The sequence below is a fragment of the Carcharhinus amblyrhynchos genome, chromosome 19 (assembly GCF_965287045.1).
Source record: "Carcharhinus amblyrhynchos chromosome 19, sCarAmb.v2.hapA, whole genome shotgun sequence".
Classification (NCBI taxonomy): domain Eukaryota; kingdom Metazoa; phylum Chordata; class Chondrichthyes; order Carcharhiniformes; family Carcharhinidae; genus Carcharhinus; species Carcharhinus amblyrhynchos.
In genome coordinates this window covers 48,625,638-48,651,037 of record NC_137342.1, presented here as the reverse complement: position 1 = coordinate 48,651,037, position 25,400 = coordinate 48,625,638, and the positions used below count along the sequence as shown (strand labels likewise).

Genomic DNA, 25,400 nt, shown 5'->3' with positions numbered 1-25,400 from the left:
AGCACTGTCGATTGCTGCCAAGAAGCTCCGATTAGAAACATCCTAGGGTGGGATGGAGACCTGGACAAGTCCTATCGGTAAGTGCATTACATCAAGCAGACAGGGCAATGTTATGTGACAACAAAGCCTGGTGATGCAGAACACTGTTTTCCAAAGTATGTATGTCCCATTAATATGTTTGCAAGGGCCACATTTGATTTGATTTATTATTGGCACATATAGTGCGATATCGTGAAAAGTCTGGTTTCTTGCATGCTATACAAAGTATACCATTCGCAGAGTATATAGGGTAGCAGGATAAGAGAGATTGCAGAATGTAATGTTACAATCATAGCTAGGGCGTTGAGAAATATCAGCTTAATGTACAGTAGGTCCATTCAAATGTCTGATGGCAGCAGGGAGGTTGCTGTTCTTGAGTTGGTTGGTACGTGACCTCAGATTTTTATATCTTTTTCCCAGCAGAGGAAGATGGAAAGAGAGTGTGTTTGGAGTGCATGGGGTCCTTAATTATACTGGTTGCTTTTCCGAGGCAGCAGGAAGTGTAGACGAATCAATGGATGGGAGGCTGGTTTGTGTGATGGGCTGGGCTATGTTCACAATCCTTTGTAGTTTCTTTGGGTCTTGGTCAGAGCAGGAGCCATACCAAGCTGCGAGACATCCAGAATGGATGCTTTCTATGGTGCATCTGCAAATTTCATTAGCCATTCCTTAGCATTGGTGGGCTTTCTTAACTATAGCGTCAGCTTGGAGGAACCAAGTTGCTGGTGATCTGAACATCCTGAGACTTGAAGCTCTCAACCATTTCCACTTCATTACCATTGATGTAGGCAGGGGCATGTCCTGCACTAAGGTTCCTGGAGTCAATGACTATCTCCTTCGTTTTACTGACATCGAGGAAGAGATTATTGCCATTGCACGATTTCACCAGATTCTCTATCTCATTCCTGTACTCTGTCTCGTCGTTGTTTGAGATCCGACCCACTACAGCAGTGCCATCAGCAAACTTGAAAACAGAATTGGAGGTGAATTTGGCCAGTCATAAGTGTATAAGGAGTATGGTAAGGGGCTGAAGACAGAGCCTTGGAGGCATTGGTATTGAAGATAATCATGGAGGTGGTGTTGCCTATTCTGACTGATTGCGGTCTGTGTGTTAGGAAGTTGAGGATCCAGTCACAGAGGGAGGACCGGAGCCACAGGCCATGGAGTTTGGAGACGGGTTTGTATGTGGAGCTAAGCTATCCCAGCAGTCTTCTGTGGGAAATTGATGTTGGAAATGTAAGAAGACATTGGCCCCTTGGACTCTGCTACACAGTCTTTGTCTTCACTCTTTCCCACACCAGCTTCATTGTAACGCAAGGACTCCCTCCCCTTGGAGGTCACATCGGCATATCATTATTCCGATCTAAAGGATTTATATCGGTGAAGTTAGAAATGCAAAACTTTTGCTTAACATTGGAATTAAACTGGAAGCTGACATAACAAGAAAAATTTGCCAAGGTTTTAGCATGAAACAAGCTGTGTTGAATTGATCCCAAAGTAAGTAATGTGAGCAAGAACATTTACATCCGCAGGAAAAGGGCTTGCATTTATTATCGCAATAGTAAGAGTGAAGTAAGTCTGATAAAGTGAAGCCAGACTCACCAGGATCACTGGAATTGGAAGTGGTGGTTGGCTCAGTTTGGATTGTAGTTCTTTGGCTGTCTTTTTCCGAATGTTTCTTTATTATTCCATGAAATCCTCTGAAGTTCAAAGTCCTCAACAAATTATGTTGACTTTTGTGTCACCAACGTTTCCAACCACAATATCTCAACAAAGGGTAGCTTGTTTTTGCTTGGAGACTCATTACTAATTTATATGCACTTGCAACATCAATTTATGCAGCTGCTCTGGTTAAGCGGTGGACACTATTAGCTGCATTCTGTGGCCACACTCCCAACTAGGGCAGCACAGTGGTTGGCACTGCTGCCTCATAGCACTAGGGACCTGGGTTCAATTCCAGCCTTGGATGTGGAGTTTGCACATTCTCCCCGTGTCTGCATGGGTTTCCTCTACGTGTTCTGGTTTCCTCCCACAACCCAAAGGATGGGCTGGTTAGGTGCATTGGCCATGCTAAGTTCTCCCTCGGTGTCTCCGAACAGGTGCTGGAGTGTGGCGACTAGGGGATTTTCACAGTAACTTCATTGCGGTCTTAATGTAAGCGTACTTGTGACAATAATAATAAATGAGTTTTATTTGTTTAAATAAACTTTAAACTAGATCGTCATAGAGATATAATGCCCTTTGGCTCAATTTGTCCAAGTTTCCTCGTCTCTTTTTCCTATGTTTGGTCCATATCCCTCTAAACGTTTCCTATCCATGTACCCATCCAAATGTCTTTTAAATGTCGCAATTGAACCTGCCTCCACCACCTCCTCTAGCAGCTCGTTCCATATACAAGCTCGATACACGTCACTCCATATTGGAGTGATAGCAACTTGCAAATGGTTAGCAAGAACATCCTCCCTCAGAAAAGGAAACCAAAACTGCACACAATACTCTAGGTGTGGCCTCACCAAGACCCTGTATAAATGCAACACATCCCTGTTTCTGTACTCGAAACCTCTCATAATGAAGACCAACATGCCATTTGCCTTCTTTACCGCCTGCTGAACCTGTATGTTTACCTTCAGCGACTGGTGCACAAGGACACCCAGGTCCTGGTCCCCTCTCCCAATTTACTGCCATTCAGGTAGTAATCTACCTTCTTCTTTTTGTTTCTAAAGTGAATAACCTCACATTTATCCAAACTATACTGCATCTGCCATTGATTTTAACCCATCCCTCTGTCTGATGGGAGGCCTGAGGGAAGGGGATTCAAACTGGGGCCATTAATTTGCTAGCCTCCAGAAACTTGTGTTCCTTTTGTGGGTGATTCATCAGACATTTTGGAGCTGTAAACAAATGATAAATCTACGCAAAGACCCAAGGCCCATGCCAACACTATACTTAAGAAAGCCCAGCTCTACTTTCTCACAAGACAAAGGAAATTTGGCATGTCAGCTATGACTTTCACCAACTTTTACAGATGCTCCATAGAAAGCATTCTTTCTGGTTGTATCACAGCTTGGGATGGTTCCTGCTCTGCCCAAGACCACAAGGAACTACAAAAGGTTGTGAATGTAGCCCAACTGATCACCCAAACCAGCCTTCTATCCATTGATACCCAAACCAGCCTCCCATCCATTGAACCTATCTATCTCTGTCTTAAAGACAGTCAATGACCTGGCCTTCACAGCCTTCTATGGCAAAGAGTTCCACAGATTCACCACCCTCTGGCTGAAGAAATTCTTCCTCACCTGTTATAATATGTTTGACAATAATCTTCTGAGGTAGGGAACTCAGATTCACATCCTCAGAGTGATGAAATTATTCCTCATCTCCTTATCTGAAGACAGAATCCTGTGGAGACAGTGGGGTTCTTGGCCCCAGGCTGGGGAGCCAGTGAGACCGCCTCTCTCCGGGAAGGCCCACTGCCCCTTGTGCAACTCAGGCACTGGTCAGGCCTGGGGCAGGAGTACCCCAGGTGTGGAAGCTGCACCCAAGAGCGTCTGCTCTCAGCAGGTCCACTGGGGGGGGGTGGTAACTGATACCAACACCACACACCGAGGCCTCGGGGCAAGGAGGGACTCAGACAAAGGTGTGTGATGATGGGAAGGGGATCGTGAGGGAGGGGTTGGGCAGCAAGGGCAGGGGAATAATCTGCCTTTAGTGATGCAGACTGAGGGATTATTATTAACCAGGATAACAAGAATAAAATTTAAGATAAAAGATATCTAAAGGGTAGCTTCCCCAATCTTTTTGGAAATTATCTCTACTTGAAAGAACACAATCTTGAGTTAACATCTCGCCCAGAAGCACACGACATTGCATTAGAATTGACAGTTCATGTTTTGGTTCTCAGGTCCCTGGAGTGAGACTTGAACCCATGACTCAGGTGGAGAGTGCTACCCACTCAGCCATGCTGACAGTAAGGGGTTGTTGGCTGCCAGGTTGTGACATTTTAAATATTGGTTAGCCCGATTGTTAAAACAGTGACCATAACAACTCTTGGAGCTTATTTACCATCAACAAACATAGACATCAACTTGTTTTTTTAAATGTCAATTTTAAAAAATCACAACTCCTCAGGCAAGGAAAAGATTGTGCAGGAAACCTGCAATCAGACAAAGGCACCTTCCTCCTAATTGAAACGTGTCTGTTTGATAGAGGTGTAAAAATCTTATCTCCGTGCAATCTCCACAACCCCAATTACAGTAACACTGAATTAACACGCTTTGCTATAGGACTAACATGTTGCTGCAAAGGCCCTCCAAACCTGAGCCAATCATGATGCTTGCCTTAAAACCGTATGCACTTAGAGTCCGTATCCTTCCATTCCCATCCTATTCTTGTATTCATCTTGATTCCCCTTAAATGCCGCTATTGTACCTGCTCCCACCACCTCCCTGGCAGTGGGTTCCAGACATTCACCACCCTCTGTATAAAAAACTCGCACATCTCCTCTAAACTTTTCCCCACGCATCTTAAACCTATATCCCCTAGCACTTGACTTTCCTATCCAAGGAAAGAGCGTCTGACTATCCACTCTGTCCAGGCCACTCATAATCTTGTAAACGTCTATCAGGTCGCCCCTCAACCTCTGTCGTCCCAGTGTGAACAAACCGATTTTATCCAACCTTTCCTCATAGCTCATACCCTCCAGGCCAGGCAACATCATAGTAAACCTTTTCTGTGCCCTCTCCAAAGCATCCACATCCTTCTGGTAGTGTGGCGACCAGAATCGTACACAATATTCCAAATGAGACCTCGCTAAGGTTCTGTACAGCTGCAGCACGACCTGTGAATTTTTATACTCAATGCACCAATTGATGCATGCCGTATGCTTTCCTTACCCACCTGCGTTGCCATTAAGGTGAACATGTTTTCAGATATACAATTACCTTCTGACCAAGATTCACCAATAGATGAGAAAACAGTTCACACCCCACAAAACAGTTAGGATACTTTGATTCACTAGATCAATCCAATTGGACAAGCAAAAATCCAAAACAGTTTGCTATTCTCTTTCCAGAATAAATGTTACAGATGTTTGGGGGCCATCAACAGCAGTCCAGCTATCTCTAACTCTCAGCCCCGCCAAGTGATTTTGGAGTTTTTAAATCGGCTTTTATTTTATGCTATAGCACAGGAACTAATCATCCATCATGTGACCTGCCAGCCCCTTCCAATACATTGCTATTTAGATCATTTTTTGACAAGGCGAATAAATAGTGCTATAAATGACAGCACTGCCCTTTCACTTCTAGAACCCAAGTCTCAATCCAGGTCTTGCCTGGTATCTGGCTGTAATGGTGCTAACATGGAAACTTAGAAGATAGGAGCAGGAGGAGGCCATTTGGCCCTTCGAGCCTGCTCTGCCATTCATCACGATCATAGCTGATCATCCAACTCAATAGCCTAATCCTGCTTTCTCCCCACAACCTTTGATCCCATTCACCCCAAGTGCTATATCCAGCCACCTCTTGAATACATTCAATGTTTTGGCATCAACTACTTTCTGTGGTAATGAATTCCACAGGCTCACCACTCTTTGGGTGAAAAAATGTCTCCCATCTCCGTCCTAAATGATCTACTCTGAATCCTCAGAGTGTGATCCATGGTTCTGGACTCCCCCACCATCGGGAATATTCTCCCTGTCTAGTCATTTTGGAATTTTATAAATCTCTACGAGATCCTCCTTCATTTGTCTGAACTCCAGTGTGAACAGTCCTAACCTAGCCAATCTCTCCTTGTACATCAATCCCACCATCCCCGGAATCAGTCTGGTAAACCTTTGCCACACTCCCTCAAGGAGCATCCCTCCTCAAAAAGAAAAGACCAAAACTGTACACAATGCTCTAGGTGTGGCCTCACCAAGGCCCTGTATATTTGCAACAACACATCCCTGCTCCTGTACTCAAAACCTCTCACAATGAATGCCAACATACCATTTTTTAATCACCAGCTGCATCTGCATGCTTACGATGGCAGAGAAACTCAATCTTCCTTAACATATTTGCAGAAGCATGCTGTAACAATGCTGTCAGAACAAAGCTGTCGAATTTGGAATTCTCTATCACAGGAAGCTGTTGAGGCCAGTTTGCTCGAGGGGGAGCTGGACGTGGCCCTTGCAGTGAAAGGGATCAAAAGACATGGACAGAAAACAAGAGTGGGATACTGAAAGCACATGATCAGCCATGATCATATTGAATGGTGGTACAAGCTCAAAGGGCCAAATGGTCTATTTCTGCATCTTCCTTCTATGTTTCTATGCTTCTGTTACACTGGTGCACTAAGAGGGTGGATATATCCACAGCTCTGGATATGTTGGGGAATGTATTGAAGAGAGAGAGTCTGTGAGGTACTGGAGAAAAGCCAGGAAGGCAAGGGGATGAACCAGTGGACCAAAGGTCCAATTTATGGACTGCCAGTGAGTGTCTAGGGAAGAGGATCAGAGTGGAGGTGAATGATTCTGGGTAAAGTCTTGGAAGAAGTGAGTAGTTTCAGGTACCTGGGGTTGGTGTTGGCAGAAGGTGGAAGCATGGAAATGGAAATGAAGCAACAAAAAGCTTTGGTTGGAAGAATTGGAAGACGTTCAACAAAGTGTTAGAAAAATATTGCTGAAATTGAGGGGGAGAATCTGTACTCTATTGTTGTGTTTGGCCTGGTGTATAGTAGTCACGGACTCAGATAAGGCTGAAGGTGAATCTATTAACAAACTCTATCTTTATTCAACATTATGCTATTTGCAACGTTGTCTCTACACGATGCTCTACATAGATCCTTCTCTCCATGTTTTGTTGGCATGTTATCTTACATCAATGGTGATGTGGGCTGTATATTACATATTCAACATTAACCCTTTATACCACATACAAGACAGTTGTGAGACCTGCTTTGTTATAAAATGCAGAAACTTGAATGACATCAAGAAGAGAGGAATAAACATTGGCTACTCATGAGCTCTGGATGCTGACATGGATGTGCAGTGTGTCAGGAAAGGACAATATCAGTAACCAGTACATCAGGGGGTCCATGAAGATTGTGGGAGCATCAAAGGAAGTAACCGGGAAGCGAGTGAAATGAAATGGTCATCTATTGCACAGAAAGAGAGAGGAAATGTGTTGGGGCGACTGGTGGAGATAGGACTGCCAAGTAGAAGGAGAGGTGAAAGGGTAAGGGGGTGGCCTAGTGGTATTATCGCTAGATTATTCATCCAGAAACTCAACTAATGTTCTGGGGACCTGGGTTTGAATCCCACCACGGCAGATGGGTGGAATTTGAATTCAATAAAAATATCTGGAATCTGTAGGGTGGCATAGTGGTTAGCGCTGCTGCCTCACAGTGCCAGGACCCAGGTTCAATTCTGGCCTTGGGTCACTGTTAGTGCAGAGTTTGCATGTGCTCCCCGTGTCAGTGCGGGTTTCCTCCGGGTGCCCCAGTTTACTCCCACAGTCCAAAGTTGTGTGGGTTAGGTTGATGTGGCTGTGTTAAACTGACCCTTGTGTTGGGGGATTAGGAGTAAATACGTGGGGTTACAGGGATAGGGCCTGGTGGGATTGTGGTTGGTGCAGACCCATAGGGCCAAATAGCCTCCTTCTGCATTGTAGAGCTTTTATGATCTAGGGCCTGATGGAAAGATGCGGAGAGATTTGAACAGAGCAGGACCGGTAGAGAAATGAGTGACTGACAGGAGGAGATGAGGGAGGATGGTCAACAACCATTGTGGTGACTCCAATTAAAATGGTGGAAGCTGAAAGGAGAAGATCAAGGTGAAGAATGGAGAAACTGGGGACAGATAGTTAGGATCTGGAACAAGAGCGTGATGGAGGCAGATTGGCTCAACCCCTGAAGGGCAAAAGGTTGCAGAGCCAGAAGGAGAGGGGGAAAGAGTACAACTAGCTAAAGAGCTAGCATGTGCCCAATGGGCTGAATGGCCTCCTGTGTTGTAACCATTATAGAATTCTATTCCAAAAGCATAACAGGAAGTTTTCCCTGAATCGATATCTGAACTAGAAGTAGATGTTGGTGTGAACACTCTCCGCCAGTCATTGCAAACAACAGCCAACACAAAGCAAGACTTGTTCTTGTGTGTTTGTTTTGTGTACTGCGTCTTAAATAGAACAATCATCCAAACATGTTAAAAATCTTACAGCTACACAGCACAAGCCAACTTATTTCATCTTACAAATTCTTACATTAATAACAGAGCCTATGCAAATTTGTCTTGTTCTCCAATTCAGCATGGCACAGCAGCACCTCTGCTGGGGAAGGATGGAATTACAAGTTTATTTAGGGAATGCCCGCGGTAAATGACAGGGGTAATGGAAATGTGAAAACCTGGATAGAGTTTCTGACTTTAAAATGGGGGGCTGAATTTCATCAGCGTACCCTGGTTCAATGATACATTACCCTTTCACTTCACAGACTAGTTCCCTTTTAACCCCAAAACATTCCCCTCACACTGAGGAACTGTCTGGATTATCCCTCCCCATCGTGGCAGGTGGTGAAACACAAGTTCAAAATTCCACATCCAATGACGTAAGACAAATAGAGAAATGGTCAAAATTGCAAGAGTGAAAAGAACTCTAAAAAGTGACCGTCCAAAAAAAGAAAAAGTCAGTATTTTGGCCATTTAATCAGAGCTGAAAAGCTACAGAGATCATTGAATCCTACAGTGCAGAAGGACTGTTAGTTCAAATAAGAATATAAGAACTAGGAGCAGGCGTGGGAAATTCAGCCCCTCAAGTCTCCCTCAATACCATCATGAATACTCTCATCCCAGCCTCATCTCCACCATCGTGCCCGCTCCCCATAATTCTTCATCCCACTACTAATTAAAAACCTATCTCCTCCTTAAACGTGTTTAGCGTAACAGCATACACTGCACTCTGGGGAATTTCACAGATTCATGACCCTCTGAGTGCAGTAATTCCTCTTCATTTCTGTTTTAAATCTGTCACTCTTTCACCTAAAGCTACAGTCTCATGCTCTAAATACCCAACAAGGGGAAATATCTGTTCCGTAGCTACCCTGTCAATCTCATTTAGCATCTTATATACCTTAATTAGCTCCTCTCTGATTCTTCTAAACTCCAGTGAGTATACGTCTAAACTGCTCAATCTTTCTTCGTGAGACAAATCCTTCATCTCTGGAATCAATCCAGCGAGTCTTCCCTGAATCATCTCTAATGTATTTATGACTTTAAGTAAGGTGACCAAAACTGTGCACAGTACTCCAGATGCAGTCTCCCCAATGCCCTACACAGTTGCAACAGCACTTCCCTACTTTTATTCTATTCCATTACCAAGGAATGCCAAAAATCCATTTGTCTTTCTTATTACCTGCTGCATCTACATACCAACTTTCTGCAATTCATAGACACCCAGATCCCTCTGCATTAAAGCATTTTGAAGTTCCTCTCCATTTAGATAATAGTTCACATTTTCATTCCCCTGACCAAAATGGACAACCTCACACTTACACACATTATATTCCATCTACCAAACTTATGTCTACTGACCTACCCTACCCATACTCAAATTCATTTGTAAATTTCTTATTTCCTCACTGCAACTTGCTTTCCCACCTATTTCAGTGTGTAATTTGCAAATTTGGTTACAGTACATTCCATCCTTACATCCAGGTCATTAAGACAGATTATAAATAGTTGGGGCCTGGAACTGAACCCCCTGGAACACCACTAGTTACAGCTTGCCAACCACAAAAAGACACATTTAACCCAACTCTCTGTTTATTGTTAGTTAACTAATCCTCTGTCCAAGCTAATATATTACACCCAATCCTGTGGGATCTTACCCTGCATGCTGACTTTTTGTATGGCACTTAATAAAATGCCTTCTAGAAGTCCAGACACATTACATCTACAGGACCCCCATTATCTACTTTGCTTGTTAAACCTTTGAAGAACACAAGCAAATAAGTCAAACGTGATTTATAAAACCATACTGACTCTGATGGATTACATTTTCAATTTCCAAACATCAGGTTATTTCTTCCTTAACAACGGATTCCACCAATTTCACAACTATAGATATTAAACTAACTGGTTTATAGTTTCCTACTTTCTGCCTTTCTCCTTTTTTGAACAGGGGTGTAACATTAACCTCTTTCCAATCCATTGGAACCTTCCCAGAATCCCAGGAATTTTGGAATATTATAACCAATGGATCCACTATCTCTGCTGTCACTTCCTAGAATGTGGGCCTTCAGACCCCAGGACCTTGTCTAACTTTAATCTTAATAGTTTGCTTAGTACTTTTGCCCTAGTGATGGCGATTGTTTTAATTTCCTCCTTTTCTACAATCTCTGCTTTACCTGTTACTATTGGGATGGTTCCCGCGTCCCCCACTGTGAAAACTGAGACAAAATATTGTTGTACGGTCTCTGTGTCTTTCCCCATTGTTAACTCCGCAGTCTGGTCCTCTAAGGGACCAACATCGACTTTTGCTACTCCCTTCCTTTTTATATATTTATAGAATTGATATATTTACACCCAAGAGTTGGGTCACATGAGCTCTCTCTCTGGTTTCAGTCTGGCTTATCTTAGCCAATGAGTCTGAGAGCTCCATAAGCTGCTTTTTGAAGGCAGAGCTTATGTCCTTCACAAACACTGTGGTAGCTGCTGTATCCCAGTGTGTTTTGTTTAACTAAAAGTGTCCTTTTCAAAAAGTTTAAGACAGATGTACGTCCGGCCATTAACATTATAAAGTAATTTCCTATATAGCACATCCTCATAACCAAGGGGTCAGCCAAAGACATCACAGAGCAGTTACACATGGACTACCATGCATGTCTGAGGATCATAGAACAGAATCATACAATCTCTACAGAGCAAAGGGGGAAGCGTGCTGGCACAGTGATTTGCACTGCTGCCTCACAGTGCTTGGGACCTGGGTTTGATTCCAGCCTTGTCTGTGCGGAGTCTGCACATTCTCCCTGTGTTTGCATGGGTTTCCTCCGGGTAATCCGATTTCCTCCCACAGTCTGGAAGACGTGCTGGTTAGGGTGCATTGGCCATGCTAAATTCTCCTTCAGTGTACCCGAACAGGCACCAGAGTGTGGCGACTGAGGGATTTTCACAGTAACTTCATTGCAGTGTTAATGTAAGCCTACTTGCGACACTAATAAACAAACATTAAAACATTCGGCCCAACGAGTCTGCACCAACTCTGACAGAGTACCTCCCGCAGGCCCACACCCCCACCCTATTTCCGTAACCCCACACATCTATCACGTCTAATCCATCTAACCTACACACCTTGGGACACAAAGGTAGCGGTGCAAGGCAGACAAGCATGACATGGTGAAAGCAGATCTCCTGGTACGAGTAATTACAATCAGCAGCAAGGCAGATGCTGCTCTCCCACATAAAATACAAAACCAATCAGCTTTAGAAATTAGTAACACTTTTATGCTTCTGTTCTTTCAGGGAAGTGAACAAATAAGAATGGACGCTGTACACACCGACTCGCACTGAATTTACCTATCTTTTGAAAAATTCTCTCCAAAATCCATGTTCTTACCAGCATCCTATCACATCCCACGCAAACAATAATATAAAACCAGCACGATTTATCATTAATTCTATTGAAGTTTGCAACACAAAGTAAAAATTAAAGACACGCAGTTGGACACCATACAGTCAAGTAGGAAGAGTTACAGAATAGATTAGTGGAATGATAGAACACAGCAAAGCCAACACAAGATGTGGTAGAGTTCTCAGATTACAGAGGGGAGAAAGCTGAGTCACTCTCAATGGCACTCAGCATAGGTGAGATTGAAACTCACATAAAAATCCATCTGCGTATGCAGTTAAAATCAGGCCCTACGTGCGTTTTGAAATTCCAAGAATCTAGATGGATCGAAGGTTTGCTGATGAAACTTGTTAACAAGCCTAATGGCATTACTACAGCCACTAAGGCACTGATCTGATGGAGAAGCAGTCCTCCAAAAGCTCATGCAACCAAATAAACCTATTGGACTTCACCCTGGTATTGTGAGACTACTTATTTCACAGCCACTGCAGGGTTTAGTATTCAGAACGAGAATTAAGCTTACAACTATGCTCCCTGTGGAACCTAATACCATTCTGACCCCAATTCACTCATTGCACCAAGGAGGCAACTGGATTTTCTGTAGTAAGAAAGATCAATGAGACCACCCTAACAAACAAGAGACAAATCTGCCACTCTCTCTCAAATTACCCCAGCATCTCATCTGCAATTTCCCCCCCATGAATACAGAAGCAGGGGTCGGCACAGTGGTTAGCACAGCAGCCTCAGTGCCAGGGACATGGGTTCGATTCCCAGCTTGGGTCAGTCTGTATGGAATCTGCATGTTCTCCCCATTTCTGTGTGGGTTTTCTCTGACTGCTTTTTTTTATTATTAATTCATGGGACATGGGCATCACTGGCTGGCCAGCATTTATTGCCCATCCCTATTTGCCTTTGAAGGGCAGTTGAGAGTCAACCACATTGCTGTGGCTCTGGAGCCACATGTAGGCCAGACTGGGTAAAGACAGCAGATTTCCCTCCCTCAAGGACATTAGTGAACCAGATGGTTTTTCTGACAATGACAATGGTTTCATGGTCATCAGTAGATTCTTAATTCCAGGTACTTATTATTGAATTCAAATTCTACCATCTGCTGTGGCAGGATTTGAACCCAGGTCCCAGAACATTATCTGAGTTTCTAGATTAATCGTCTAGCGATAATACCATGAGGCCGTAGCCTCCCCTAATTAGGTGCATTAGCCGTGCTAAATTCTCCTTCAGCGTACTCGAACAGGGACCAGAATGTGGCAATTAGGGGATTTGCACAGTAATTTCATTGCAGTGTTAAGGCAAGTCTACTTGTGGCAACAATAAATAATTTTAAATAAAGAAGTTTAAATGCAAAGTCCACTAAGTGCTGAAGAAAGTTGAGGTAATGCTCATAAAGCAGAGTTTATTTATTTGTCTCAAGTGGGCTTACATTAACACTGCAATGAAGTTACTGTGAAAATCCCCTATTCGCCACACTCCGGTGCCTGTTCAGGTACATTGAGGGAAAATTTAGCATGGTCAGTGCGCCTAACCAGTATGTCCTTCAGATTGTGGGAGGAAACCGGGGCACCCAGAGGAAACACACTCAGACGTGGGGAGAATGTGCAGACTCCACACAGACAGTGACCCAAGCTGGGAATCGAACCCGGGTCCCTGGCGCTGAGAGGCAGCAATACTAACCCACTGTGCCACCATGCTGCCCCAGTGGAAAATCTCTAGCGTGTCCCTCCAGTTTCCCCTTTTCAAATAACCTGATTATAATCAAAACGCCTTACTCCTGAAGTAGAATTATTCTGCATGTCTCAAACGTGTGGTTAATGAGAGCTGTTACTCCCAGCACACTCAGAAATTGATAGCAGCATTGGCCGGTCCACGTGGATCACTGATTTAAACAATCTGATAGGTTAATAAAAAAAAAATGTACTTGCACTTCTATAGCACCTTTCACAACCACCGCACATTCCAGTGGTCACTGTTGTAGGAAATGCAGCAGCCAACTTGCACACAGTAAGATCCCACAAACAGCAATACGATAGTAATCAGAAAATCTGTTTTTGCAATGTCGATTGAGGGATACATATTTATCAGGACAACAGGCACAACTCCATTCCTCTTCCACGAGATGGGATCCTGATACATTTTACATCCACAAGGGCAGAAGAGGCCATGGTTTAATAGATGGCACCATAAGAACATAAGAAATAGGAGCAGGAGTTGGCCATCTAGCCCTTCGAGCCTGCCCCGCCATTCAATAAGATCATGGCTGATCTGTCGTGGCTCAGTTCCACATTCCCGCCCTCTCCCCATAACCCTTAATCCCCTCTCTTATCAAAAACCCATCAACCCGCGTCTTAAAAATATTTAACGAGGTAGCCTCCACCACTTCAACGGGCAGAGAATTCCAGAGATTCACCACCCTTTGAGTGAAGAAGTTCCTCCTCAACTCTGTTCTAAACCGCCCCCCCCCTTTATCTTGAGGCTGTGCCCCCTAGTCCTATTATCCTTTCTGAGCGGGAAGAGTCTCTCCACCTCTATCCTATCCATCCCATTCATCATCTTATACGTCTCAATGAGATCTCCCCTCATTCTTCTAAACTCTAACGAAGTTTAGATCATTCTGCTTTGGCAGGTATCTATCTGCTTGTGGTCATTCTGAGCCCCCATGAGCATCTCAGCTCTCACCGTCCTGTGACCACTTGCACAGTTTGACATGTACCCCCTCCCCCTGCGCACACAAGCTGGGGTAGCCCCACTCCCCAGCACAGCCTAAGCCCTGCAGCGTCTCCTCTTGCCTCAGGTCACTTCTCCGAACAAGCCCTAACCTCACAGCTACTGAAAAGCCACCCCTGTCTGATAAGAACCAGGCACCAGTGCAGCACTCCCACTATACTACAGTGCTGTGTCAGCCTAGACTTTTGGGCTCGAGTCCTGGAGTGAACCGAAAGCCTTCAGACTCAGAGGCCAGAGTGCTGCCAACTGAGTCACAGCTGATGCATAAAAGAAGGGGGAAGCAAAGCAGTGAGAATTTTGGGGAGATAGGATTAAGAAAAGCAAGATAAAAGGATCTGCCCTTACCTTCCTCCTGGCAAACTTAAAGTACTGTCGACTGTGCATCTGGACAGCACCTTGAGAAAGCTACTCAAAACTGAAGATGATATTAGGAAATATACAGGTTTATGCTCCCCCCCAAAAAAAAAGGGGGAAATTAGGGAAGCATTTCTAGAAACACAGATGTCCTTGAAGTCATTATCAGGTAAACAGTAGCCTGCGAAAGTGTGATGATGCCTGAGGATCGGAAAGTAACCAACACAACATCAACGGTGAAAAAGATTCCCAAAAGTAACAAAAAGCAAAATACTGCGGATGCTAGAATCTGAAACAAAATGCTGGAAAATCTCAGCAGGTCTGACAGTTTGCTGTGGGGAGAGAACGGAGCCAACATTTCCAGTCTGGATGATCCTTCGTCAGAGCTGGAAATGCCATAAGTAACAGATGGCATCCAAGCAGAGGGGATGATGAAAGATAGAAATAGTAAGATGTCAGTATGGATTTGTAAGAAGGAAGTCCTACATAACCAACTTACTGGAACTTTCCAAGGAAACAAGGTTTACCGAATGTCAAAATCTGTTAGATGTAGTGTCTACTATTTCGCAAGGCTTTCAGTATCATGCAACAGAGCACTTGGTTGTCAAGGTTTGAAGGCAGCAAGTAAGAGAAAGCTCCAAAATAGATACAAGCTTGGCAAAACCAAGGAAAGCAAAAGGGTGCTTGTCAATGCAGCTGTACCTACACAGCAGGGATCGCCAACAGAATGCTGTACACAGTTTAATTAGTGATTTGGAGCTGGGGTCAGAAGCGAATTTTCAGACAACACCAAACTTGGGGTGCTTTCAAAAAAAATAGCACAAGTGGCAAAGAAAATGGGAAGATGAATTGGAGAGCTCCTAACTGTGCTCAAAGTGGACAAATGCAAAAATAATATGACTAGTGAAAAAGCATGAAGAGTGAAAAATAGTCTCAAAGCACAGGACATAATAGAAGAGAGGTATGTGTGGCTACAGCTGGACAGCTCATTCAGGCCAACAATGCACTACCTGAACTGTATTATAATCTGTAAAGCAGATTTTAAGATGAAAATGAATCCACACAACGTACAAGGCCACGATTAGAGTGTTTGTTCTTATTATACAACATAGAATGTAGCATAGAACACTAGAAACCCCGCAGTGCACAAGGAGGCCATTTGGCCTATCACGTCTGCACTGATTCTCCAAACATATATTATACTCTGACCCACTCCCACACTCTAACCTCATAAGCCTGCACATTTACAAAACCTATACATCCTAAGGGGCAATTCAGCAAGACCAATGTTTGTACATCTTTGGACTGAGGGTGGCACAGTGGTTAGCACTGTGCCAAGGACTCAGGTTTGATTCCCAGCTTGGGTCACTGTCTGTATGGAGTTTGCACATTCTACTGTTACGTGTTTCCTCTGGGTGCTCTGGTTTCCTCCCACAGTCGAAAGAAGAGCGGGTTAGGTGGATTGGCCATGTTAAAATTGCCCCTCAGTGTCAGGGGGACTAGCAAGGGTAAATGCATAGGGATTAGGCTTGGGTGGTTGGTGTAGACTCGATGGGCTGGATGGCTTCCTTCTGCACTGTAGGGATTCTACGATTCTATGAAACTGGAGCGCCCGGACGAAACCAGCACAGGTATGGGAGATTATGTAAACTCCACACAGTCATCCAAGGCCAGAATTGAACCCAGGCCCCTGGCACTGTGAGGCTAACCACTGTGCCAACCAGAAAAACCTACAAGTTTATGGCATTTAACCTAAGAGGAACGACTGAAGAGTTTTTGGGTGTTTCTTCTGGAAAAGACTCACGGAGATATTGTTCAAGCATTACAGTGTCAAAATGCTGAGCACATATCACAAGTTAAGAGCAGTAATATTTTTGTAGTTACCACAAACCATGGAAAGAAAGTTAAAATTTAGAAGAGGAAGGTTGCACAAACATCTGACATTAACCATTATGCAGAGGATAGCGAATGTGTGGAGTGAAACTCTCAGGAGTGGGTGGGGGAAGATTGTGTGGAAAGTTTATGGGAAAAATGTATAAATATTTGAGGGAGTGATAGTAGCTTCTGGCACTGACTGGTGATCCTTAATTTGTGTACGTGCCACGCATTCCAAAGTATGGGGCCTGACTTAACCTAACCTGCCCAGGATTGGGAACCAATGGGGTCAGATTGGCAAATGTTTACACACCCCAGTACTGCTCAAGTAAGACCTGAACCCACAATGTGGTTGACTCTCAACTTCTTCCTGAAATGGCCTAGTAAACCATTCATTTAAGGGGAGTTACAAATCATCAACAATTGCTGCCTTGTCAGTGACAACCACATCCCACGAGGGCACCAATAACTAACTGTACCACGGCTGAGGCGTAAATGTTTGCTAGGATATGGACAAAAATATAGACCATGAATCTTCACATTGTACGATAAAGACTGAGCAGAGACAGGGCCTCAATTGAGCATTTCATCCAAAACAATTGTACCTCCAGCAATACCGTACTCATCCGACAGGGCAATGAGGTGCCAGCCTAGATGATGTACTCAGATCCCAATGTGCAGATTGTTCCTAAACGTTAGTAATGATACCAATCACATTTTCAATTCTAAACCTGTTTTTTTTTAAAACTGCGCATTGAAAAATGCTGAAGATTGGAATTAAATAGTGAGGTTTTTGTACAACAATGCAATACTTTCTTCTAAATAAATGACGATCCCGTTATTTCTCAATAAGTGTTGCGGGGTCAACTGTTGACAGCAGTTTGATTAATTAATCACGTCCCCACTTGAAAACAGCAGAGACTCACGACACAGAGCTGCAAAAGAGTTAAAAAGTGTAGCCTTGGTCAAGTAGCTGGAAAATTAAATCTTAGCCTCTGACTTTTCTATAACGAGCTTAATAAACAATTTAATTTGTTCCATGATTTTTGTTCAATCTTTGATAGACAGCGTGGAAATTCGAATATATGTAGGAAGTGGACAGAACAGTGTCCTTTGGGATGTACTACCCATACGCAAGATGCATAATTTTGCATAAGTGCCTTTGCCTGCATTGACTTGTGGAGAAGCATTTCTATCAGCACATTTTTCAAAGATAACTTTAAGTGAAAATCAAAAGCACAACGTTTCAATATATGTAAAAATTCTACAAACACACATACACTTACATACTGACATACATGCTAACTACAATAACTAAATTGCAATAACTAACAAGTAAGCAAAAATGATCATGAATGCAGTTTATATTTTCTTGATGACAGTTATTTGAATTTATACTTTATTAAAAGAATCAATCTCACTGTCATTCATGGAGGAGGAATCTTAACAAAGCAGCAAATTATACTGCTCTGTATGTGGACTTTGATCTTGCAAATGACTGAATTATTTGTTCCTACAACAACACTTTTGGTGTTTGTCCATTTTTAATTGTTTAAGCCTCACAATTGGGCTTCAGGGAAGATGAAAGTTATTGAGGTTTCTTTGACTTGGTGTCCGTCATTCACAGTCAGACAACACAGTAGATTGATTTTCACATCTTGGTGACGCTCGCTGATTATAGGGGTGCATGGTGTGGGTGCCAGTGGACCAATGTGTGCCACTATGATGACCAGTGGTTAGGCAACAAGTGCCAACACCAAAAACAGCAATCCACGATGACCTCTGCGAACAACTTCATTTGTGGCAATTGTAGAAGAAACTCTCACAGCTTGGTCTCTTCAGCCATCAGCAAAGGTGTACCGTATGAAGCTAGCCTCAACCCCAAAGGATTTCGTTTGCTGCATGTCCAGCATCTTAAGTAGGTGGAAGGATGTTGATAACCCAGGTTTCAGGTTTGATCCCCTGCCTCTGCTGCATCAGATGATTTAGCCAGTGGGTGCCTTGGCAGTTGAGGGCTGCAGGTCACTGGGGGAACCAGTTAATGCTTCTGTGGGTAACTACTACCCAGCATTTCCATCTGGCAAGTGCATAGTTTGTGAATTTGGGTGAGGAGGGGAAGGACTTTGACTGGTGAGACATTTAAAAAAGCCTCCATCTCAGAAGGGAAAACTGACCACTGGGACAATGAATTAAACAGCACAAGACCATAAGATATAGGAGCAGAACTGGGCCATTTGGCCCATCATGTCTGCTATGCCAATCAATCATGGCTGATATGATTCTCATCCCCAGTATCCTGCCCTCTCCCCCTAACCCTTGATCCCCTATCCATCTCTGTCTTAACAATGGGAATTGTATCCTAGCAAAAGTACTGCCTTTATGGGGAGAGAAAGTCAAAAGAAAATTTTTTAAAAAGGGAAAATGATGTTTACTTTATGTAAATATAATCTCAAGAGATGTTCGACTGAGCAATCAGCCTAAGCCATTGTCCCAATTATCAAATCAGCATGTTTGTACAAAGTCACTCTGAAAACATAATTATGGGTTTTACCAGGAACTGTGTTAAGAGATTAAGCTTGCTAGTAAACCAGGGAAATGTTTGCATTTTTAAAAACCAAACATAAGGTTTCATTTCTTTTTTTTAAAAGAAAAGCTGTGAAAGATGTACAATTTCTCAGATATTGAAATACAGGGAGTTTTAAAAAAAAACTTTTCTGGGATTCCCTCAGGAGGAGGAGCAGGGAGACTCAGTTTTCCAAGATGATGTTCTCTTTATCCATCTCTCTGTGTGACTCTGACCACTGGCCACGGTACACCGATAGAGTCTAAAGGCAGCTTTGTCTGCTGCAGGAGTGCTCTGGACAGTTAGAAACTCGGATACCCCTCAAAGCCTAAGAGGGTAAGAAAAAGTAAAGTGGGAGGCAGCACAATGCGTGGCACAGCTTCATTCAATCTTTCGATTTAAAGTAACGCTGCCCCTCTGACTTCAAGCTGTCTACTGAGAACTTCAGCATTTAATTTCATAATGACACTTCCTTCAAAACCGCCAAACACAACTTTGGATCTAGAACTCTTGTCGGACACGTAAAAAAAAAATCAGTTATATTATCTCAATTATCTGGGGTCAAACTTAAGAACACAAACAAATAATGTATTGATACAACAATTTATTAAGTAAAGATAACTAACTTCAGCGCACCTTGTCGGGGTTTTATTTTGAAGGGGGGGACTGGTATATAAGGTACAACTCAACTCAGCGGATATAATCACTTTTCCTGTGTGTCTACAATGAGCAGGGTGAACAATGTGGTCAGACCACATGTAACATTGTCAGTGTCGTAACCTTACAGCAATGCTACATCTCCTTGTTGCAACCCAGCATTTAGAAAGAGCACATTTCCTCGTCAAGGCCGGCTCGCTTGTTAATGGCCAGGCAGCTAGCTTTATGTTCTGCCTATTTCCCACCCCCTCCACAATGTGTGTGCTATGAGATCAGGACCATCAGTGGTTCTGACCGTCTCCCAGCCCCGCACGCTGCAGGGTAAACAACAGGGCGATTTGGAAAGCAGCCCATGATATATCACAGACCAATATCAATTACTAACTCCCCTGTAGCCATACCCACCAGATAACAATGCAACATCATGCAATTTAATCCAACAAGTTAACACCGTATCCCAGTACGGTGCAGGTCCAAGATACAATTGCTGTGTTTCCCTGGGACAACCCAAAGGTCATTTAAATAGCAGCGACCAGAAAGGGGCCAAACTTCGGGTGTATAAATAAATTTCTGCGGGTATAATTCGAAATTTAGGACAAAAATGTAATGTTCCACGTTGAATCCAGGGTTAACATTGGAAAATAAAACACTGCTCAGGAGAAGGCAGACTACAAACAATCTCACAAATCCCCCCTCTCTGTGTGTGTGTCCAGTGCAGAGTTGGCACTGTGTAGGGACTGGGTGTAAAGTCAGGGTGTACTGCCGGCACAGTCGCCTCATTCCCCGGCTCTGCAGCGAGCTGCGAGTGCGGTACTTACGTGCCCAGGATTTCCTTGAATTCGAAGATCTTCTTAATGTCCTCCGCCTGCTTTTTCCAGGACAAGCTACTCTCTTCATTCTCTCGAGCCATTGTAGCTTCCCCCAGATCCCACCCGCCCGCCCACCCCACACAAAAATCAACTAAAAGAATTGAATCAGAAATAGGAAGTCTTCTTTCTCCGCCTCCTTCGCTGCTTATATTTTCTCTCTGTGTTGTTGCACAGACCCTGGTGAACTGGAGAGGGATGTGATTCTCAAAGCCTCTTGGATGTATCTATTTGCTCCTTCTCTCCAGTCGCCGCCCCTCTCTCCAATTCACTGGGGTTCAGTCTTAAGGATGTGTGTCTGTCTCACTCACAAGCTGCAGGAGAGAGAGAGAGAGGGAGGCAGCAGAGGATAGATAGAGAGAGAGAGAGAGAGAGGGGCAGAGCTCTGTACAGAATGGAGCAGCAGCCCCGGAATTGCTGTGGGAAGGCAGGACAGACTGCGGCAGCGGGGCTGGCAGCCAGCAGGAAGATTCGGCGGTGGGATGGGATGGGATGGAGGGGAGGTTGATCCTGGGGTTCAGCAGAGGTGAATCCTCTGCTCTGACAGCGCACTGACTGACTGACGCTAATTCGCATTGCGCCAAAGCAGTGGGAACCCAGGGACCGCACCGGTCCCTCCAATGCAACATCATTGCCTGGGCTGGCCAGGTAACAAGTGCCCACACATTTACCCCCACTCTCCCTCTGCCCCCCCATCTACAAGGAGGAACTGGGCAAACCCACCCTCACCAGGTTCTGACTTTCCAAGTGTTATTTTTTTTCAAAGGAACTTTAATCAAAAACTCACATTCAAGTTCAAATGTATTGCCACTATTTTTATTAGTTCAGTAGTGACCTGGGCCAGCAAGAACTTTTATTTTCTTTATTTCCAAAGTGATACTCTCTGTTCACCAATCCTCTCCCCCCACCCTATTTCACCCCTTACTAAGCAATCCCCCTCCCCATTGAACTCATGCTTTGAATGAGTTGACCTTTCAAAACCACAGTACAACAGGCGGAAAAAACAGGTCATATTTAGGTTATGAGGCAAGATTCATTTGTATAACTCCCATCTCTGATGGCTAGAGGAGGGAGAAACGGCAGAAAGACACCTTCCAGCTCCTTAGAAACACAAGACGCGTCATCTTGATGTGAGCAAGCTGTGTGACTTGGCAATGGTCCCACACCAACAACTTTGTAAAGCACCCATCACACAAAACAGCCCAAAGCCTGTTTAGTCGGAGAGTTTGGTCCAAGAAGTAGCGCCTTAGAGAGTGGAGATGTTAGAGGTGGAGAGAGTGGCGAGGGTTAGGCTAGTGGTAGGGGATGGGGAAATGGGGAAATGGCTGAGGTCTTGAATAACTTTTTTATTTCGGTCTTCACGGAGGAAGACGTGAATAATTTGCCGGGTGTTAGCGATGGAAAGGTGGTAGGACTGGAGGGTCTCAATGACATTGTTGTTACTAGAGAGGTGGTGCTCGACAGACTGGAGGGGCTGATTGTGGACAAGTCCCCAGGACCGGATGGAATGCATCTGAGGGTTCTGAAAGAAATGGCGGAGGTGATAATGGATGCCTTGGTGGTTATTTTCCAGACGTCGCTGGATTCCGGGGAAGTGCCGGGAGATTGGAAAGCGGCTAATGTTACGCCGTTGTTTAAGAAGGGTGGCAGGTAAAAGGCAGGGAATTATAGGCCAGTTAGTTTAACGTCTGTTGTAGGTAAAATGTTAGAAACCGTCATCAAGGAGGAAATAGCGAGGCATCTTGAGGGGAATTGCTTGATAGAGCAGACGCAGCACGGTTTCGTTAAGGGGAAGTCGTGTCTGACAAATTTATTGGAGTTCTATGAGGATGTGCCTAGGGCAGTGGATAGAGGAGAGCCGGTGGGTGTGGTCTTTCTTGATTTTCAGAAGGCGTTTGACAAGGTACCTCACAAGAGGTTATTGCAGGAGGTAAGGGGACATGGAGTTGGGGGTAGGGTGTTAGCGTGGATAGAGGATTGGTTGTCAAATAGGAGGCAGAGAGTGGGGGTTAATGGGTGCTATTCAGATTGGCGGTTGGTGACTAGTGGAGTGCCCCAGGGGTCGGTGCTGGGGCCTCAGCTTTTTACCATTTATATAGATGATCTGGAGGAGGGAACCGAGTGTATGGTGTCGAAATTTGCTGATGACACCAAGATTGGGGGAACGGCAAATTGCACGGAGGGTGTGGAGAGTCTACAGAAGGATCTAGATAGGCTGGGCGAACGGGCCAGGAAATGGCAAATGGAATTTAATGTTGGCAAGTGCGAGGTGGTCCACTTTGGTTGGAATAATGGTAGGAAGGACTATTTCTTACGTGGCGAAAAACTGCAGCAGGCGACAGTGCAGAGGGACCTCGGGGTCCTTGTGCATGAGTCACAAAAACCCAGCCTGCAGGTGCAGCAGGTGGTCAGGAAGGCGAATGGGATGCTGGCCTTCATAGCGAGGGGGATTGAATATAAAAGTAGGGAGGTCTTGCTGCAGCTGTATAGGGCATTGGTGAGGCCGCAGCTGGAGTACTGTGTGCAGTTTTGGGCGCCGCACTTACGCAAGGATATTTTGGCCTTGGAGGGAGTGCAGAGGAGGTTTACTAGGCTGATGTCGGAGTTGAGGGGGTGGAGCTATGAGGAGAGGCTGAATAAACTAGGCTTGTACTCGTTAGAGTTTAGAAGAATGAGGGGAGATCTCATTGAGACGTATAAGATGATGAATGGGATGGATAGGATAGAGGTGGAGAGGCTCTTCCCGCTCAGAAAGGACAGTAGGACTAGGGGGCACAGCCTCAAGATAAAGGGGGGGCGGTTTAGAACGGAGTTGAGGAGGAACTTCTTCACTCAAAGGGTGGTGAATCTCTGGAATTCTCTGCCCGTTGAGGTGGTGGAGGCTGCCTCGCTAAATATTTTTAAGACGTGGGTTGATGGGTTTTTGATAAGCGAGGGGATTAAGGGTTATGGGGAGAGGGCGGGAATGTGGAACTGAGCCACGACAGATCAGCCATGATCTTATTGAATGGCGGGGCAGGCTCGAAGGGCTAGATGGCCTACTCCTGCTCCTATTTCTTATGTTCTTATGTTCTTAAAGACCTGAGCAGTTAAAGGAGCAGTGATTAAAATCAGGGATTCTCAAGACTGGGAGGAAGGCAGGTCTCCCAGAGGGCTGAAGGAGATGACAGAGATAGGGAGGGAGGGAGGGAGGCCGGCCCAATGAGAGGTTTGAAAGTAAGGGTGAGAATTGAAAAATGGAGGCATGGCCTAAGCCATGAAGGACATTGAGCACAGGGGTGAATGAATTTGGTACCATTGAATGGGCAGCACGGTGGCACAGTGGTTAGCATTACGACCTCAGTTGGGTTTGATTCCCAACTTGGGTCACCGTCTGTGTAGAGTTTGCACATTCTCCCCATGTCTGTGTGGGTTTCCTCTGGGTGCCTCAGTTTCTTTCCAAAGTCCAAAGATGTACGGGTTAGGTGGATTGACCATGTTAAATTGCCCTTTAGTGGCAGGGGGGCTAGCAAGAATAAATGCATGGGGTTAGGGCCTGGGTGGGATTGTGATCAGTGCAGACTTGATGGGCTGAATGGCCTCCTGCTGCACTGAAGGGATTCTATGAAAGTGGGAACCTGGCCAGGAGCATGGGCAGATGGTTTGCACATCTCTATCTGGTTTTTGATCCGAGTTAGATTGTTACAGGGGAGATAGAGCACGAGTGAAGGTTAGGTGTTTCCTGGTGAAATTATGAAGGCAAGTTACCTTTGTACGCGCCTCCTAGTGATGAATTACCAAGTGGCCCGAGAAAACGTTCCTATCTAGCCTTTGTTGCAGAAAACATGGTTAGGGCAGGAAGCGTAAAAATTGTAGTTTTGTTCTTATTAAATCAAACATTTCACAAGGACAGCGACCTTTATACCCCACTTATGAAATGTGCCCATTATTTTGTAGAATGCTTTTGAACATTCAAAGACAACAAAGAGCTTGTTGCCTCTATCACTGCTTTTACAGAACCATGGGCAGAATTGTAGAGCACTTAACTCCTAACTTTAAAATGGAATTTAATTTCAATTGCTGGCCTTGACTGCTTCAGAAAACCATCAGATTTTGTAAGTAAGGAAACTGCATTCAGCCCAGTTATTTCACTCTGCCAAAAGCTGAAAGCTGATTAGTCAGGAGGCTTCAAAGGAAACAATCATACTGCCAGCATAACAATATCTTCTCCATGCGGTTTCACACCACCTACCTACATTTAATTCAGGAAACTTCATACAAGTCTAAGACTGGATGTTGTAGCTGCTGAATGTGTAACATAACTAACGGATTAGCATCATGCCTTCTTATATTAACTGAATGCAAATACCTGTGTCACATCCGTTACACTGGTAATCCCTCTTTAACCCTCCCTCCTCCATAAGACCATAACATACAGGAGCAGAATTAGGCCATTCAGCCCATTGAGTCTGTTCTGCCATTCAATCATGGCTAATATGATTCTCATCCCCATTCTCCTGCCTTTTCCCCATAACCCCTGATCCCCTTATTGATCAAGAACGTATCTATCTCTGTCTTAAAGGCATTCAATGACCCAGCCTCCTCTGTGGCAATGAGTTCCACAGATTCACCACCTTCTGGCTGAAGAAATTCCTTATCTCAGTTTTAAAGGAACGTCACCTTTGCTTTGAGGTTGTTCCCACGAGTTGTAGTCTCTCCCACTAGTGGAAA

The 25,400-nt window shown here is 44.4% G+C and overlaps 1 protein-coding gene across 1 annotated transcript in view; it reads right to left on the bottom strand.

Moving 5' to 3' along the window:
• Positions 1–20,734, bottom strand: part of camk1da (calcium/calmodulin-dependent protein kinase 1Da) — a 414,885-nt gene extending 394,151 nt beyond the window's left edge. The window contains exon 1 of the mRNA XM_080207104.1: positions 20,643–20,734. Within this exon, the coding sequence (XP_080063230.1) occupies positions 20,643–20,734 (92 nt within the window). The remainder of the gene's footprint in view (positions 1–20,642) is intronic.
• Positions 20,735–25,400: the final 4,666 nt, after the last annotated feature.